Source organism: Benincasa hispida, chromosome 9 (assembly GCF_027475165.1).
Source record: "Benincasa hispida cultivar pf3 chromosome 9, pf3_genome.v1.1, whole genome shotgun sequence".
Lineage (NCBI taxonomy): Eukaryota > Viridiplantae > Streptophyta > Magnoliopsida > Cucurbitales > Cucurbitaceae > Benincasa > Benincasa hispida.
In genome coordinates this window covers 1522610-1538433 of record NC_143486.1, presented here as the reverse complement: position 1 = coordinate 1538433, position 15824 = coordinate 1522610, and the positions used below count along the sequence as shown (strand labels likewise).

Genomic DNA, 15824 nt, shown 5'->3' with positions numbered 1-15824 from the left:
TCTTTTTTTTTTCTTCTCTTCCTCTGAACTTTAAACTTGATATAATATTTCTTTCATGTCTTGGTTCTTGTGTTTGAAAAACAAAAACTTATGGTCCCGTTTGGTAATTTCGTTTTTGGTTTTTGTTTTATGAAAATTTAGCATTTTTTTCTTTCTAATTTCTTACCGTGATTTGAATTTTTTTTAATTAAAAGAGTTGAATTCTTAGTCAAATTTCAAAAACAAAAATGAGTTTTTATAAGTTATTTTTCTAGTTTTCAAAATTTGGCTTGGTTTTTAAAAATATTCGTAAAATGTAGATTACAAATAAAAAATTTAGAGATAAAAGAGTGTTTATAGATTTAATTTTAAAAAAAATATAAACTAAATAGTTATCGAACAAGAAAAAAAATTGGGAAAACATATTAAACAAGTGTATATTAAACGACCATGAATGCCCATATCAAATAAATTTAAGTTTATATCGTTTGATATAGTTTCAATGTATGTTGAATAACCATAATGTGAAGAAAAAAAAGAGGAAAAAAGAGTGCTAACCACTACACCATAGAACCAGTTGATTGATTAAAGAAGTATAAAAAAATTAAATTGAGGACAAATTTTTTTGGAGAATAAAAATACAACTCAAATTCCACCGGTTAATCCGAGCATAGATAAATGTATAATAGCACACACCAATTATCATAGTATGCATTAGCAACACATCAGTTATCATTTCAAATATTGGTGATTTGATTTCGATCCTACACTTATTGAATCCAAAATAATAATAATGATAAAATACATTTCAGTATTCAAAATTACTTTGAAATTATTAATAAGTGGAAAATTAAATTACACGTATCTATTCTTTCAAAACAATACTACTAATAATAAAATCATGGTCTTCTCTTCATCCAAAATCTCTATTTCTCCCATCTCCTAATTTTTTTCTTTCTTTTTCATCTCTTTTTATTTTCTTCCTTTTGTAAATCTTTTCCATCTATTACTTTTCCTTTTCTAAGTTACTTCTTTTTCCAACAACTCCAACTTCATTTTACTCTTTTCCCTATTACTTTTTTTTTTTTTCTTTTAAATGAACTCAATTTTTATTTCCATTTTATTTTTCAAACTCTCTTCAGAAAAGAAAAAAAACAAACTCCAAAAGTAAATTACCTATTTAGAGAATACTTTTAAAAGCTAGAAAACTAAAATCATTTCTACTAAATATTAAATTTAAACATTTGAAAGTATATGAAGAACTAAAATGAAATGAGACTAATGTAGAAGGACCATAATAATAGCCAAAATGAGTTTAGCTTAATTGACATGGTATTCCTCTCTAGAAATAGGAGGTTTGATCCCTCATTTTGTAGTTTTTTATACCATAATTATATTTTAATAACATAAAACTAGTACACATAAAAGTCACGATATATATATAGACAGGACAATATTTGAGAACATATTGAGCTGCACCTATCTTTTTGGAACTCACTCATACTCACAAATAAAATAAAAAAAAAAAGTTTCAAACACAAGATGTACCAAATATATTTTTCACATATACATAAATTTAAAGGTATGAACTTAAAACACAAGTACCTAAGACAAGGAGCAGCATGATTTGAATCACCTAAAGTTATTGAATAGATAATAGAGATTGCATGGAGATATATATAGACAAGATAATACTTGAAGAAGGGATCAATAAACACACCTATTACTTTAACTAGGTTGACACACCTTTAACGTCCTCCTAATATCCCAAAATCAAAAGCATTTTATTGATCAAAGAAAGGTACAAAATTGGAGGGTAGTTCGATATGTAGTTCATAAATAAAAAAAGACAGGCTAAAGGAAGGCCTTCCAAATAATAGTAGAAACATCATATGATTTAAATACAGGATCTATGACTCTATTTTTCAATTATTGTTTTTAAAAATTTAGATGTTAATTTTAAGTACTTATTTAGGATCAAGATAACTTGATGTTCCAGTTAATTGTGTTGTAATGTGAGAATAAGTTTTAGTTGAAAAATGGCTAGATAATAAAAAAGTAACTATTTTGGCTTGCATCATATCATCTAATCGTATATTGGCAGGTTTTAATAAACCAAAAAGGAGAAAATGAAGGAAAATCAATCTTCATTTCTTTGATCAAATGTGGAGTGTACAAACTTTTAAATATACATGTGATAGACTAAAAATAATCACTTGTAACAACTAAAATGACTAAATTTATTCACCGCAAAGATAATATCAGGACGTGATATAGTCAAGTAAAGCAGTCGCTTAATTAATCGTTTATAGACAGAGGAGTCAGTTAGCAAAGCATCATCATAAAAATGTAGTTTCACATGAGGATCCATAGGTAAAATAGTGGGTTTACCCCAAGAAATCAACATCTTCTAGAAGTTGTAGAACATAATGATGTTGAGAAAGAAAAAGGCCTTTGACATATCGTGCTAGCTCAAGACTAAGAAAGTACTTAAGGTCTTCCAAGTTCTTGAGCCTAAAATGGTCATTCAAAAGACGCTTTAAGTCTTGAATACTAGAAACATTTGAGCCCTTGATGATGATATCATCAACATACACCAATAAAGCGACAAAGGAAGAACTAGTACCTCGTACAAAGAGGGAATAATCAGCTTTGGATTGTCGAAAATCAAAAGACAGCAAGACGTGAACAAACTTAACAAACCACTACCGAGAAGCCTGTTTCATATCATAAATTGATTTGTGTAAACGACAAACAAACCACTCCCTATTAAATGAAGCATCAATATGTGGACGATAACCTAACGGCATATCCATGTAAACCTTCTCAAATAAATCACCATGAAGAAAAGCATTATTTACATCTAATTGAATTAAGGACCAATGCTTAGAAACAGATACAACAAGAAGAATTTTCACAATTACTCCTAAAGTTTCAAGAAAATCTAACCCTTCCTGGTGAGTGTATCCTTTGGCAATAAAATGGGCCTTGTACCTCTTAATAGATCCATCAGATTTGTGCTTGATCTTATAAACCCACTTGCATCTAATAGAGTGTTTGCCAGTGGGAAGAGGAACAATGGACTAAGTCTTATTAGATTCTATGACTTGTAACTCTTCTGTCATGGCCTTATACCAATGCTTATGAACAGTTGCCTGGTGATAATATTGGGGCCCAAAATTGGCAGAAATGTTAAGCAAGAAATTTCGATGAGTAGCATTCAAACTGGAATAAGAAAGATATTCCTGCAGAGGATACTTAGTTGAAGATGGAGACTTAGAAGAACCCAATAACAGATTACAGTGGTAATCAACCAAATAAGAAGGAGTCTGACTAACCGTCTGGAATGTCGCAACCCAATATTAGATGAAACATTCTCGATACTAAAAGTAGAAGGAGGAATCACCTCAATAATAGGTAACTGTAATAATACAACTGAAGAAGGAACCATTTCAATAGCTTGATCAATAACAGAAACAATATCAACGTCAGAAGCATATTGTGGAGAAACCCCCTGCAAAACTATCATGTACGCTAGATATAGAAGAAGTTGGCAGTGAAATGGTGTCAAACGCCTTTGGCAAAACTAAATTAGGAAAAAGGTCAGTCATTTCGACATCGTGAGTTATAGAATGAAAATGAAAGCATGTCTCATGAAAAACAACGTCATGGGAGACAAAGAACTTCCTCTTCTCAACATCAAACAACCTATAACCCTTTATGTTAGGCGGATAGCTAACAAATACAGTAGCAGTGGCCCTTGGATGAAATTTTGATCGATCACTCATTAATGTGGAAATGAAACATAAACATCCAAAAGTGTGTAATGAGTGATAATTAGCCATCTTATCATGCAATAATTTATATGAAGTTTGCCACTGAAGACCATGAGAAGGAGTTCTATTAATCCAGAAAACTACTGTAAGGACACACTTTCCTCAAAATGAAATGGGAGAAGGTGACTGAAAATATAAGGCCCTTGCTACATTTAAGATATGTTGATATTTACGCTCCACCACAAAAATTTGTTCAAGACGGTATACATGAAAACTAATGGACAACATCTTTCTTATGAAAAAGATCATAAAAAACTGACTTAGGGGCATTATCTAAGCAAAACTTTTTAATGAGCAATCCATGCTGGGTTTTGACATGAGCAAAAATTAAGAGATAATTAGAAGAACATCAGATTTCTTATGTAAAAGGAAGAGTCAAGTATATCTAGTGCAATCATCTACAATAGTAAGAAAATAACAATGTCCATTATGGGAGAGTATCATATAAGGACCCCAAATATCAACATGAATGAGATCAAAAGGTCGAGCAGACAAGTTATTATTGAAACTAAAAGGGAAATCATTTTTTCTTTACTAAAGGACAAACAAGACAAGGATCAAAATATAAATCCTTACAACCGACTGCATCAAAATGCAAAGTCTTACTTAAATAATTTACTGGCGTAATATAAGGATGACCTAGGTGACTGTGCCACAAGCTAAACGGGACTGAATGCAAAGAAACACACGCAATGGCAGGTGAATCATTATTGACAGTAGAGGCATCGGGAATGTAAAAACCACGATAAATTCTAACCTTGCCAATCGTCTTCAAAGTGGACTTGTCCTGGATGAGACAAGAATCATTAAAAACTAATTTTAAGAGTTGTTGAAAAATAAATTATTCAAAAAATATTGAAACTAAATAAAACTAAAATCAATATATGTATAAATAATTGTGTTATAAGTAACAAAAAAAATCTTTTAATGTTAGTAATAAATTTGAGTTGGTTTGGGTTATATTATGAACCCAACCCAACCCAAATGAGTTGATAACAACCCAAACTGCATGAGTTGAATTGGGTTGATCGATTTTTTCGGGTCATTGAATTTTTTGAACACCCCTAATTCTTTAAATTAACCCCTGTTTTTTGTTTAATTAACCAAGTATTTAATTTTAAATGGAATCACCCATCTTCTATGCTTTCAATTAAATGTTGCCACGTGGCAATATGATTGTTTCAAAAACTATTTTTAATTTGTTTTTCTTGTGATAAAGAGGAGGGTGTATAGACTGCACCTAATCATTGCTCTTTTAAAAATGAGTTATTTTTTTTTTTAAAAAATAAAGTATTTAACAACCACTCAAAATAGTTTTTGAAAAAATAAATTTATAAAATAAGTTGGTTTAAGATAAAAACTTAAATATTAAAGGAGTACAACATGAGGATTTTCCAAGTGGTCACCCAACTAAGTACTACTATCGCCCAAGCATGCTTAAGTGCAGAGTTCTGATGGGATCCGGTGAAATAACATTGGCATGATCGCACCCATATAAATACTTGAAATCAACATTTAGAAAAATAGTTTTTAAAATTTTTTAGTGTTCAATGACTATTTCTCCTTAATTTGTATAATTCTTAATATTACCAAAATGCCCTCAAAGTCATTTACCTTACGTTACTATGTTTTCGTGGCTATTGCTAATGGCCAACTTTGGCTACCTCTGACCACCACCTCTGGCAACTACCACCACCTATTCCAACGCGTGACCACCCTAAACATCCATATCTGATGATCATTATTTTAAATTATTAGTTGGTAGTATTTTATAATCATCATTTATAGTAATTTGACATTAAAAAAAAACACTTTTAAGTATATAACAAACTAAACAAACTTATACATAAAAATACTTTTAAGAAAAAGTAGTCAAACGCACTTGAGTGTTTCTTTTTAACAGTTTTAACAAAAATGCTTAAAATGAAATGACTTTTGGGAATATATTTTCTTCCAGTCAATGCAAACATGCTTCAAATGACTCAACTTAAATGATGTTTTTTTTTTTAAAAAAAAAAGAGATAAAAGAATTAGCTAAAACAAATTATTTCTTATTTTTTTTTAGGTGACACAACTACCTTTTTTCGTCCCCTCATAATTTTAGATACTTTGATAAGATAGTTTAATTGACCAACTTAATTAAACTCTGCATTCCCAATCTTTTTGAATTCACATCTAATTTAATTTTACAAACAATTATTACTTGCTCAACTCAATTCAATTTTATACTTCAATACCTTTAAGAAAAAAGAATAGATAAAAGAAACTATTAAATGTGTGTTTTTTGAAAATAAATTACTTCAAGTAATTATAAATGAGAGGTAGGTTGGAACCAAGTAGTCAACACTAGGAGTTGTGCATACCCTACTGGCTTTAACATTTAATTGTGAAAATAGAACTATAAGAGCTTGTTTGGTAGAGAATCTGAAAACAAAAATTTGAAAATAAGGGATTCAATGAAAATAGAATTGTATTTTATGTTTTCAGATATGTGTTTGGTAGTAGATTCAGAAACTGGATTCTAACTTAAATAAATGTTTAAAATATGATTGATATTATATTTATAAATCATAAAACTTGTTGTAGTCACCCGCTAAATATTAGTTGACAATAAATATTAAATTCTTATAAATAGAAAAATCCCAAATATATTTACACTTTTAACAAAAAGTCCAAAAGTACTTTGTACTTTTAGAATTTTTTGCTATCAACTGTTGGGCTGATGACCCTTCACAAGTCCCAAATACTCAAGATCAATGTTGGGGAGATCAAGAAATGGCTTAGAACAATTATGCCAAATCCTCGATGCTCGACTACTTGCTACTTAATCATCGATCAGAATTTCCTTCTCGTCTGACTAGTCTATGTTAAATCCTTGATGCAACTCGATGACAAAAGAACTAATACTCGATCGTACTCTATGGTTCTTGAATGATACTTGGTACAACTCGAAGGTGAAAATGATGTACTCGAAGCTACTCAATAATGATGAATCGATGCATGATTGACTTGATAATTTGATTATTCGATGCAATTTGAAATGTAAACGATTGGCGCACGATATGCAGTAAAGAATTACTTGATTGAACAAGAAAGATGGTAACTCCACCTCAAATCCGATGTTGGATGACTCTCCTTCATCCTTTACCTTTATCTCCTTTTGCATAAACATCTCTTCTTCCTTGAAGGTGACGTCTCTGCTCACTAGGAACTTCCTCTCAATAGGATGCGGCATTTTGAACCTTGGCACCCTCTGTAAAGCTTACAAACATACACTTGACTGTTCTGCCCTTTAACTTTCCCTTATTTTGGTGTACAAACCCTACACATCAAAGACCTTGAGGTTATCTAGGTTAGAAGGATGATTAGTCCACTTTTTCTCAGGGGTAAGAAAATCTAAAGATGTGTGAAGGCACTTATTTAAGGTATACACGGTATAGGATGCAACTTCTGTCCAAAAACTTTCCCCTAAGATAGCATCAGAGAGAAAACACCCAATCCTTTCCATTATGGTTCTATTTAGCCTCTCAGCAACCCCATTTTGTTGAGGTGTATACCTCACTGTTCTATGCCTAGTTATACCATTCTCATTACAAAATTTATCAAAGTGTTCATTGCAAAATTCAAGCTCATTATCGATTCTAAAGTATTTTAACCTTTTAGATGTTTGATTTTCTATCATGGCTTTCCATTCTTTAAACTTTCCAAATACTTGGTCCTTAGTTTTAAAAAAGTATATCTAACTTTTTCTAGAAAAATCATCTATAAAGGTTGAAAATACCTTGAGCCACTAAGGCTTGGTATAGAAGATGGTCCCCATAGTTTAGAATGGACATAGTCCAAAGCTCATTTGGTGGTGTGCTGAGATTTTGTGAAGCTTTGCCTAGTTGCTTTGCCTGGTTGCTTTACCTAAAATGCAATGCTCATAAAAGGAAAGGTACTCATTGATACCTTTGGGCAGGCTTCCTTGATTGGACAGAGCTTGCATCCTTTTCTCATTAACATGGGAGAGTTTTTTGTGCCATAAGTCAGCCTCTGTTAAACTTGTTGTTGAAGTTATGTAGGCACTTGTCATCATTTCTACTCCTCTCACAATGTAAAGGTCATTGACCTTTTCACCAACCAACACAACTTTGGAATCCCTAATCACTTAAAAAACTCCACCTTTTCCTCTACATTCACACCCAATGGAGTCCAACATGCCCAAAGATATCAAGTTTCTCTAGAGCAAAGGTACATGTCTAACATTTCTTAGAAGCGACTGATCCGTCCTTTAGCTTCAAGGACACTAAACCAACCCCATTTATCTTGCAGGCTTCATTGTTGCCCATGTACATTGATTCTCCATTTATTTCCTTATAAGTATTAAACCAAGGTCTGAAGGGTGTCATATAATAGGTACATCCGGAGTCTAGCACCCAATCATGCTTCCCAAGAGGACTGATTTGGTTGATTTGATTTCTGGTAGAGGCTAAGGTATCAGAGTAAAAATAGGAACCTTCAACCACTGATGCTTCTAGTTGTTTCCCCTTCTGATCCTTCTCTTTTTCTTGGTTTTCCTTTTCAGACTGTAGCAATCTCTCATCAGGTGACCTTTCTTCTTGTAGTAATTTCATCTCAACTTGGTCTTAGGCTTGTGCTCTTCACCTGACTGGTTTTTGTTCTCCTTAGACTGGTTCTGCTTGTTTTTCCCCTTAGCAAATAGCCCCTCTGCACTAGGTTGCTCCTACTTGATTGACTGAAGCTCTAACTCTCTTGTTCTTAATGCTGAGATGATGGCATCAGTGGTGACTGATTCTCTGCTATACTTTAGAGCATTCTTCATCTCTTTATATGCTTCGGGTAGAGAGTTTAATAGCACAAAAGCCTCATTCTCGTCTCTAATTTTCTCAACAAAAACTCTGAGACTATTCTTTTGAATTCATCCAAATTTTCTGAAAGAGGCTTGGCAAAATCCATCTTGAATGTGAAGAACTTCCCTTGCAGATACATCTTGTTGGGGAGATCCTTGGTGGCAAAAAGACCTTCTAGCTTGACCCACATCTTGTAAGCTGTGTCTTGATCAATTACTTGCCTCAAAATACTGTCACTAAGATTCAGAACCAGAGTCCCATATGCTGTGAGCTCCATGTCTTCTCTTTCTTGTGTTGATATGGTGGTTGGTAGTGTTGATGGGTTCAAAAGGGCCTTATTTGCTCTTTGCTGTCCAAGAATGGCTTTGATTTTGGCCTTCCATAGGCCAAAACCGCCTTCCCATCAAACTTCTCGAATTCATACCTTGCAACAGCCATTTCTGATTTGAACGAGTATCGAGTCTTGATTTCTTGAAAATCTTGAAGCTTCAAAAAGATGATCTTGATGACCTTTAAATGCTCTGATACCAATAATTGTTGGGTTGATGATGTAACGACCCGACCCCCTAGGACTCAAGCTAGGCCGTTACCAATGCATGCATGCATGTAAGTTAAACCGACATTCTTTTAATATGAAATAAATGCTAAATAAATGAGATAACTAAAAACATTTGCATTAAATTCAAATACTTAAAGTCAAGGATAGGGTACCCACAACTCATGAAAAGAAACAAATAAGTCTGAAAACAAAACTGAAGTGGTAGTCTCAAATCTTAAAACTGAAAATGTAAAATATAATAGAAATATTAAAATATGAGCAAAAGCATGTAAACTAGTCCCCAGTGGCTCGATCAAGGATTCCTCTTATCAGTCGCCGATGCATCTCTACCCTTACTTGAAACAACATGAGAAAAAATGAGTATAAAAATACTCAGTAAGTAACCCCACTACTGATAACTTGTAGAAATACAAGTTATTTATGCTGCCTTATTAAGATATTGCGGCCAAAATAGAAGGAATTTGCGTTGATTATATGAAAATTAGCTCAGAAATACAATAAATATAAATTATTGCAATTACACCCACTAACATCATTAAGATGATAGAAGAGGATATTTCTACTTTGTTTTGCAGGAAACCATCAAGGCTCAACGAGAAACTGAACAACGCATCTCTATTACATTGCGCTCGTTAATCAACAATGAAGAGACGAATAACGGAATGACGGCGCAATGCGACAGTCGATCCTGAGCTAAATTTCAACCGCATGCGGTAATAAAAATAACACCGCATGTGAGCAACCGATCGAAAGATGCAAATGAGCAATGCAAATGCGGAGGATTGTGACACGTGTACAACTAACCGTTGTGCAGATTTGACGGTCTGATTGCATAACAGAAGGAATATTTATTCCTCCATCTTCGGAATTTCCATTAACAATAAGTGGGGTCCACAAGCCAAGAGTCAAATTTTTTCACCTATAAATACCCCTATAGAATTCAGAGAAAGATATACTCTATACGAGAATAATTGATACGAGGGCTAATTGTTGCTAAATTATTGAGAGAGAGGCTGAGCTGAGTACTGATCGGAAGAAATCCGGGAAGAGTAGAGACAAGGCCGAGAGGTGAGTCTCAGTGTGATTCTACCAGATCCCCGCCATAAAGCTCTGTGCTTAGATCCCTGCTACTGATTGAGTAAGCCTGAGAGGGAAGCTCATCCTTTCGCACGATCCATCCACGCCGACAAGCAAATCTCCATCCAAATCGGCGCTTAGACGTTGACATTTATTTGTATTTGTTTCTAACTCTATTTCATCAATTCATTCTCTTAATCTCTTCATTCACAAATCATGTATTAGACGTTAAATATTGTTATTGAATGTCTCGATCACTTTCATTTCCACTTTTCTGTCTATTTTCGCTCCTTCATTAATCGATTTCTCCAGGAATTTTTCTTAATACCTTGGTAATTAATATGGATTAAACGAGTAACTTAATTTGTGCTTAGCTAAGGCATGCTAGACGACATCTTCACCTGTGAGAGCAGAAGTGAAGATGTCATTCTGATCTGTTGAGAGAAGTTTGAAAGAATGCGTTAACTAAAGCACATAGTACTTCCAGAGATGGAAGCAACCTTGCATTCATTACGTTCATCCTTGTTTCACCATAGAGATGTGGGAACGCGGTCGATCACCGAGAGGTGTACGCTAAGGGAAAAGCGGAACTGTACTTATATCTTGAATGAAATTAAGGAACTTACGATGTTTGTATTAATTATCTTCTCTGTTTCTGCTTCACATATAAGACTTGTCACCGCATTACACGATCTTTGTATAATCTTCACAGCCAGCCTTCACCTCAATACCTTGTATCATGAAACCTGTATCTTGTATCATCTTAGCTTAGATTTACTTTATCGCAATTTACTTTAACGCAATTTATGTTATTATCGCATTTTTACCGCTTTACTTTACTTTATCGCATGTTTAATTACTTGTACACAAACTCTTTTATAAATTGAAAAACCCCTAGTTGCATATATCACAAACATAACGCAATAACCTCAAACAATCCCTGTGTTCGACCTCGGATCACACCGAGAAACTTGCGATAAAATTATACTTGGTTTCAATGCAAGGAAACTTGTGACAACGCACAACATACTACAAAAACATTCATTAATAGTGTATATCTAGAAGTAGTATCACATATCATCGCATAAAATCTATGTCATCAAGCTTATGGCATGGACTTGCATCATGCTAAAAATACGCGTTAACAACTACTGGGGTCAGGCTAGGCATCTATGTCCTCTAGATGCCTACCTCTAGTGGAACATTAATACTCCTCTAGTCCTCATGGAACTCATACATGAAAACTGATTTTTATTCTACTGTAGTTAAGTATGCCCACTACCTCTAGTAAGTCCATTAGGACCCACAACCTCTGGTGAATCCCGAAGGAAAGCAACACCTCTAGTGAATCTTGAAGGAAACACAACCTCTAATGGATCCTGAAGGAAACCACCACCTCTAATGAATCCCAAAGGAAACAAAACCTCTGGTGAATCCCAAAGGATAACACCACCTCTAGGGAATCCTGAAGGTAACACAACATCTGGTGAATCCCGAAGGATAATACCACCTCTAGTGAATCTCGAAGGAAACACAACATCTAGTGGGTATCTAACTAATTAATGAGGACACTATCACAATCTCAACATCACAAGTATCGCAACATGGTTCTATAACATACATATACATCTCAACATCATAGTTCTATAGCATACATATACATCACACCATCATGGCTCTACAACATACATATACGTCTCACCATCCTCAGATCAAATACAACCTCATGGAATCAAATATCATCTCATGCTTGCATTCAAGTATCTATGTGCACAATTAATCTTTCAGATCCTCATACAAGAATACATCAGTTATACTATACGATCAGTCGATCATGATATCGTTCTGTCATAATGTCCATCTATCATGCTAGCATACATCTAGTGCCTAGTCCGTGGGAAGTTTCCAGTAGTAAGATTACTTACCTTGATATTAGGTTGAACCAAAAAGCAATTGAATCTTTGTGAAATTCTCGAATCCTTAATCAATTCTAAACATAAACCAAGCTTTAAAATTAATAACTCAATCCTAATTCCAAATTCCCAAATATTACCAAATATTTCCAAACAAACTTACCTAAGATGTGGTCCGATTCGAATTCACCTTCAAACGTTGAATTTAAGCCCAAACAATTATTCGAGCAACCAACACCCTTCTAATCTTCACAATCTTGGAATTTAATCCTAGTACTTAAACCAAAATAAATCTTAACCTTTAGGTTCACACTCCTAAGAGTAAAATCCCGCCAAAATCCACAACAAAACTTAATAACTTAATTTGTATAAATTACACTCGAACCAAACAAGTAACAAAGCCCCAAAGCATACCAAAATCCTTGCCGAAATCACTTTAACTTTGCTTGTCAGCACGCCAAAAGTCTCTTAAGCTTCTTCAAACTATCAAGTCCAACCTCCAAAATCCTGATTGAAGTGATAATTAAACACAATATTTATTGGCTATTCTAGATCTTCAACAAACCCATGAAAATCATTTAGATCTTAACCCAAAACTCAAGACTCCCTTAAGATTACGTAGTGGCGACCGACGAACTCAAGCAATGGCTAAGGCCTCGACGGTGGCAAAAAATTTGATGGCTGAACATGGACGGCTAGTTAGGGTGTCGAATGGCCTCACGGAGCTGAAACCCGAGCGACGACATGTGGCTGGACAGCGTCAAGCGGTGGCTGGACGAATCCACTTGGTGGGCGATCTAGCGTGAGGGCTGGGCGAACAGATTGGGACGACTCTACTCGGCGGGCGAGCTGGCATGAGGGCTGGGCGAACAGATCAGGCAGTTTTTTGCTACTGGCTTGGTCGATGGCGAGAGAAGATGGCTTGGCGGTGTCGATGATAACGTGCGACTGGGTCTGAACAGTGGAAGTTAAGGCAGTTGCTAGGGCACGTGAACAGAAAGGGGAATACAAAAGCAGAGGGAGGGGTGGGGTCTCGGGCAACACGAGGAAGAAGAAAAGGGGGAGGGGAAGAAAAAGAAAAAGAATAGGAAAAGGAAAGGAAAGAATAAAAAAAAAAAATCAAAGAATAAAATATACCTTATTTTATTTTATTCTTTTCCTAATCCACATAATTCTTTAAATTCCCTTCCTTTTAAAAAAAATAATAACTTATGCCAATCATTTTCAACATAAATAATTTCCAACGTCAACAATTAAATTCCCATAATTACACTTAAAGTCAAAAATTCCAAAAACGCCCCCAATTAAAAGAAAATACTGAAATTACATTACTAACAAAATTTGGGGTGTTATATTCTTCCCCACTTATGGAACTTTCGTCCTTGAAAGTTTACTCCTGGAATAGCTCCGGGTACTAGGCCCTCATCTCATCCTCTCGCTCCCAAGTGGCTTCCTTGAACTGATGAATCTGCCACAGGACTTTCACAAATGCTATCTCCCTGTGGCGTAATGTCTTTATCTCTCTGGCGAGAATCTCTACAGGTTTCTCCTCGTAGCTCAAGTTGTCATTCAACTACAAGGACTCAAAGTCAACTACATGTGACGAGTCTGTCACATACTTTCTTAGCATCGAAACATAGAAGACATTATGAACTGAAGACAGTGCTGGAGGCAATGCCAATCGATACGCTACAGGGCCAATTCGTTCCAAGACCTCGCAAGGTCCAATGTGTCTCGGACTCAACTTCCCTTTCCTGCTAAACCTCATAATACCTTTCATAGAGGCCACTTTTAAGAACATTTTAACAACAGTCTCAAATTCCATGTCCTTACATCTCACATCGGCATAACTCTTTTGTCTGCTCTGAGCTATTTGCATACTAGCCTGATCTTTGATAACGGGTAGAAATACACGTTATTATAGCTCAAATAAGTAAAACAATGAGAGAATGCGATGGTAAAAATAAGCAATATCATGTCCAAATGCGCTAAACTGAAGAAATTGCGATCACATGCGCCCATCGCATAAAAGCAGTTAATTTACTTAGTTTGTGTAGGAAAAATGTGTTGGAGCAAGGGAAATTGCGATCCAAAGAAATTAGGCATCAGCGCGCTTGAAGATTGCGATTGTAAAGTCATGCAATCGTATGCGATCGTGAGAAGTTGCTAAAAAAGGTGGCTGCATAAAGACTGCGCATCAAGGTGACAACATAATAAATCATGATGGGACGGAAAGCTGATGAAGGTCGAATCTAAATTTAGTTGACAAGCCGTTAAAGCCACATTGTAGCAAGTACACTCAACTTTCGGTGACCATTAATCGGCGCATCAGAGCAGGAATTTAATGACTGCCCATTATTGCAATCATTAGAGAGAAAGGCTGCTTCACCTTGAGCTCTATAAATACCGAAGGCCACCATTGTAATAGGATATCAAGAATATACAAGTTAGGAGCTATTAGTCTGTTCACGTACATACCCATACTTAGACTTAGAGGACGGAGACAAGCAAGGAGACGAGGAAACCAAAAGATCATTCCTGGACAGATCGAGAGACTGCCGGAAAATGTTATAAAGGAGAGAGGGCCAACATTTGTGAGAGCAAGGATATGCATCTGGACAGAGTTGAAGTGAAAAAGAATAGTGTAAAAGGCCACTGGAAGCAAGACATTACTTACCGGGCTTCTTATCTCTAAATTCCATTTGTTATTTTGTATCCAGTACTTTATTTATAGAAAATGGAAATCTTGTTTCAATCTATGTTCAATCTCTCCATACTTCGCATGAGTAGCTAAATTTATGAATGGGTTGAGAGGTACTTAGCTAGCATGACTTAAGATTTACATTTTATGTGATCATTTTGTCTTATGTATGCGTCATTCACTATTTAGAGATACTTGAGAGAGTAGTCTAAGGATAGAATCTAGACTTGAGAGAGTCAGATTAGAATCTAGGCTTGAGAGAGTCAGATTAGAACTGCATAAGCAAGAAATAGAAACTTAGACATAAGTTTTATTGCTATTAACACATCGCATGCACCCTAGAAATAGGATATGATAGTATGTGGTCACCTTATTTATGTGTGCATCATTCATCATCGCATAGACAATAATAGAGGCTTAGACATAAGTCCTATCGACTTTTTCATATACATCGCATGCGTCCTAGAAATAGGAATTATGCCATTTTGCATTGAGAGATGACGTGCTGTTATTTGTGTGTAGCATGATCGCATAACTTGTGCATAATCTTAAGAAGTGTTAGCTAAACCTCTTCTCAACCCCTTCATCGCATACTCATTGTAACTCTCGATTTCATCAACTCTTTGTTTAAACTTCGTTGCATAGGAAATACTCTTAATCAAAACATTATCCAACTCATTTGTTTCACCACTGCAAGAGAATCAAAGTAACTGTCGCATATTTACTCAGTAGTCCCTGTGTTCGACACTGGACTTACCAGGAAACCTAGTGAGGCTTATACTTGGGTCTTATTAGGAAAACTTACACGTTCATCGCATAACACATCACCGCAAACTCATACCATAATCGCATCACAATTCACATGCATCAATATTCTATATTGGCTCATTCGTGGTCTGCACTAGT

General features: G+C 35.0%; 1 protein-coding gene across 1 annotated transcript; it reads right to left on the bottom strand.

Annotated features, from left to right (window-relative positions):
- Positions 1-13631: 13631 nt before the first annotated feature.
- Positions 13632-14096, bottom strand: LOC120084512 (uncharacterized). Its single transcript, XM_039040306.2, has 2 exons — positions 13872-14096; positions 13632-13790 (listed from the first exon to the last, which is right to left on the bottom strand). Exons 1-2 carry the CDS (start codon positions 14094-14096, stop codon positions 13632-13634), a joined length of 384 nt encoding a protein of 127 aa, XP_038896234.2.
- Between the last annotated feature and the right edge of the window lie 1728 nt (positions 14097-15824).

What these genes read in the sequence shown, in the direction of transcription:
- LOC120084512 (XM_039040306.2), bottom strand. Translation starts at nt 14,096, where the DNA reads ATGCAAATAGCTCAGAGCAGACAAAAGAGTTATGCCGATGTGAGATGT. An exon ending in TGCCTCCAGCACTGTCTTCA is followed by an intron (nt 13,791 to 13,871) that starts GTTCATAATGTC and finishes GAGTCCTTGTAG; the next exon opens with TTGAATGACAACTTGAGCTA.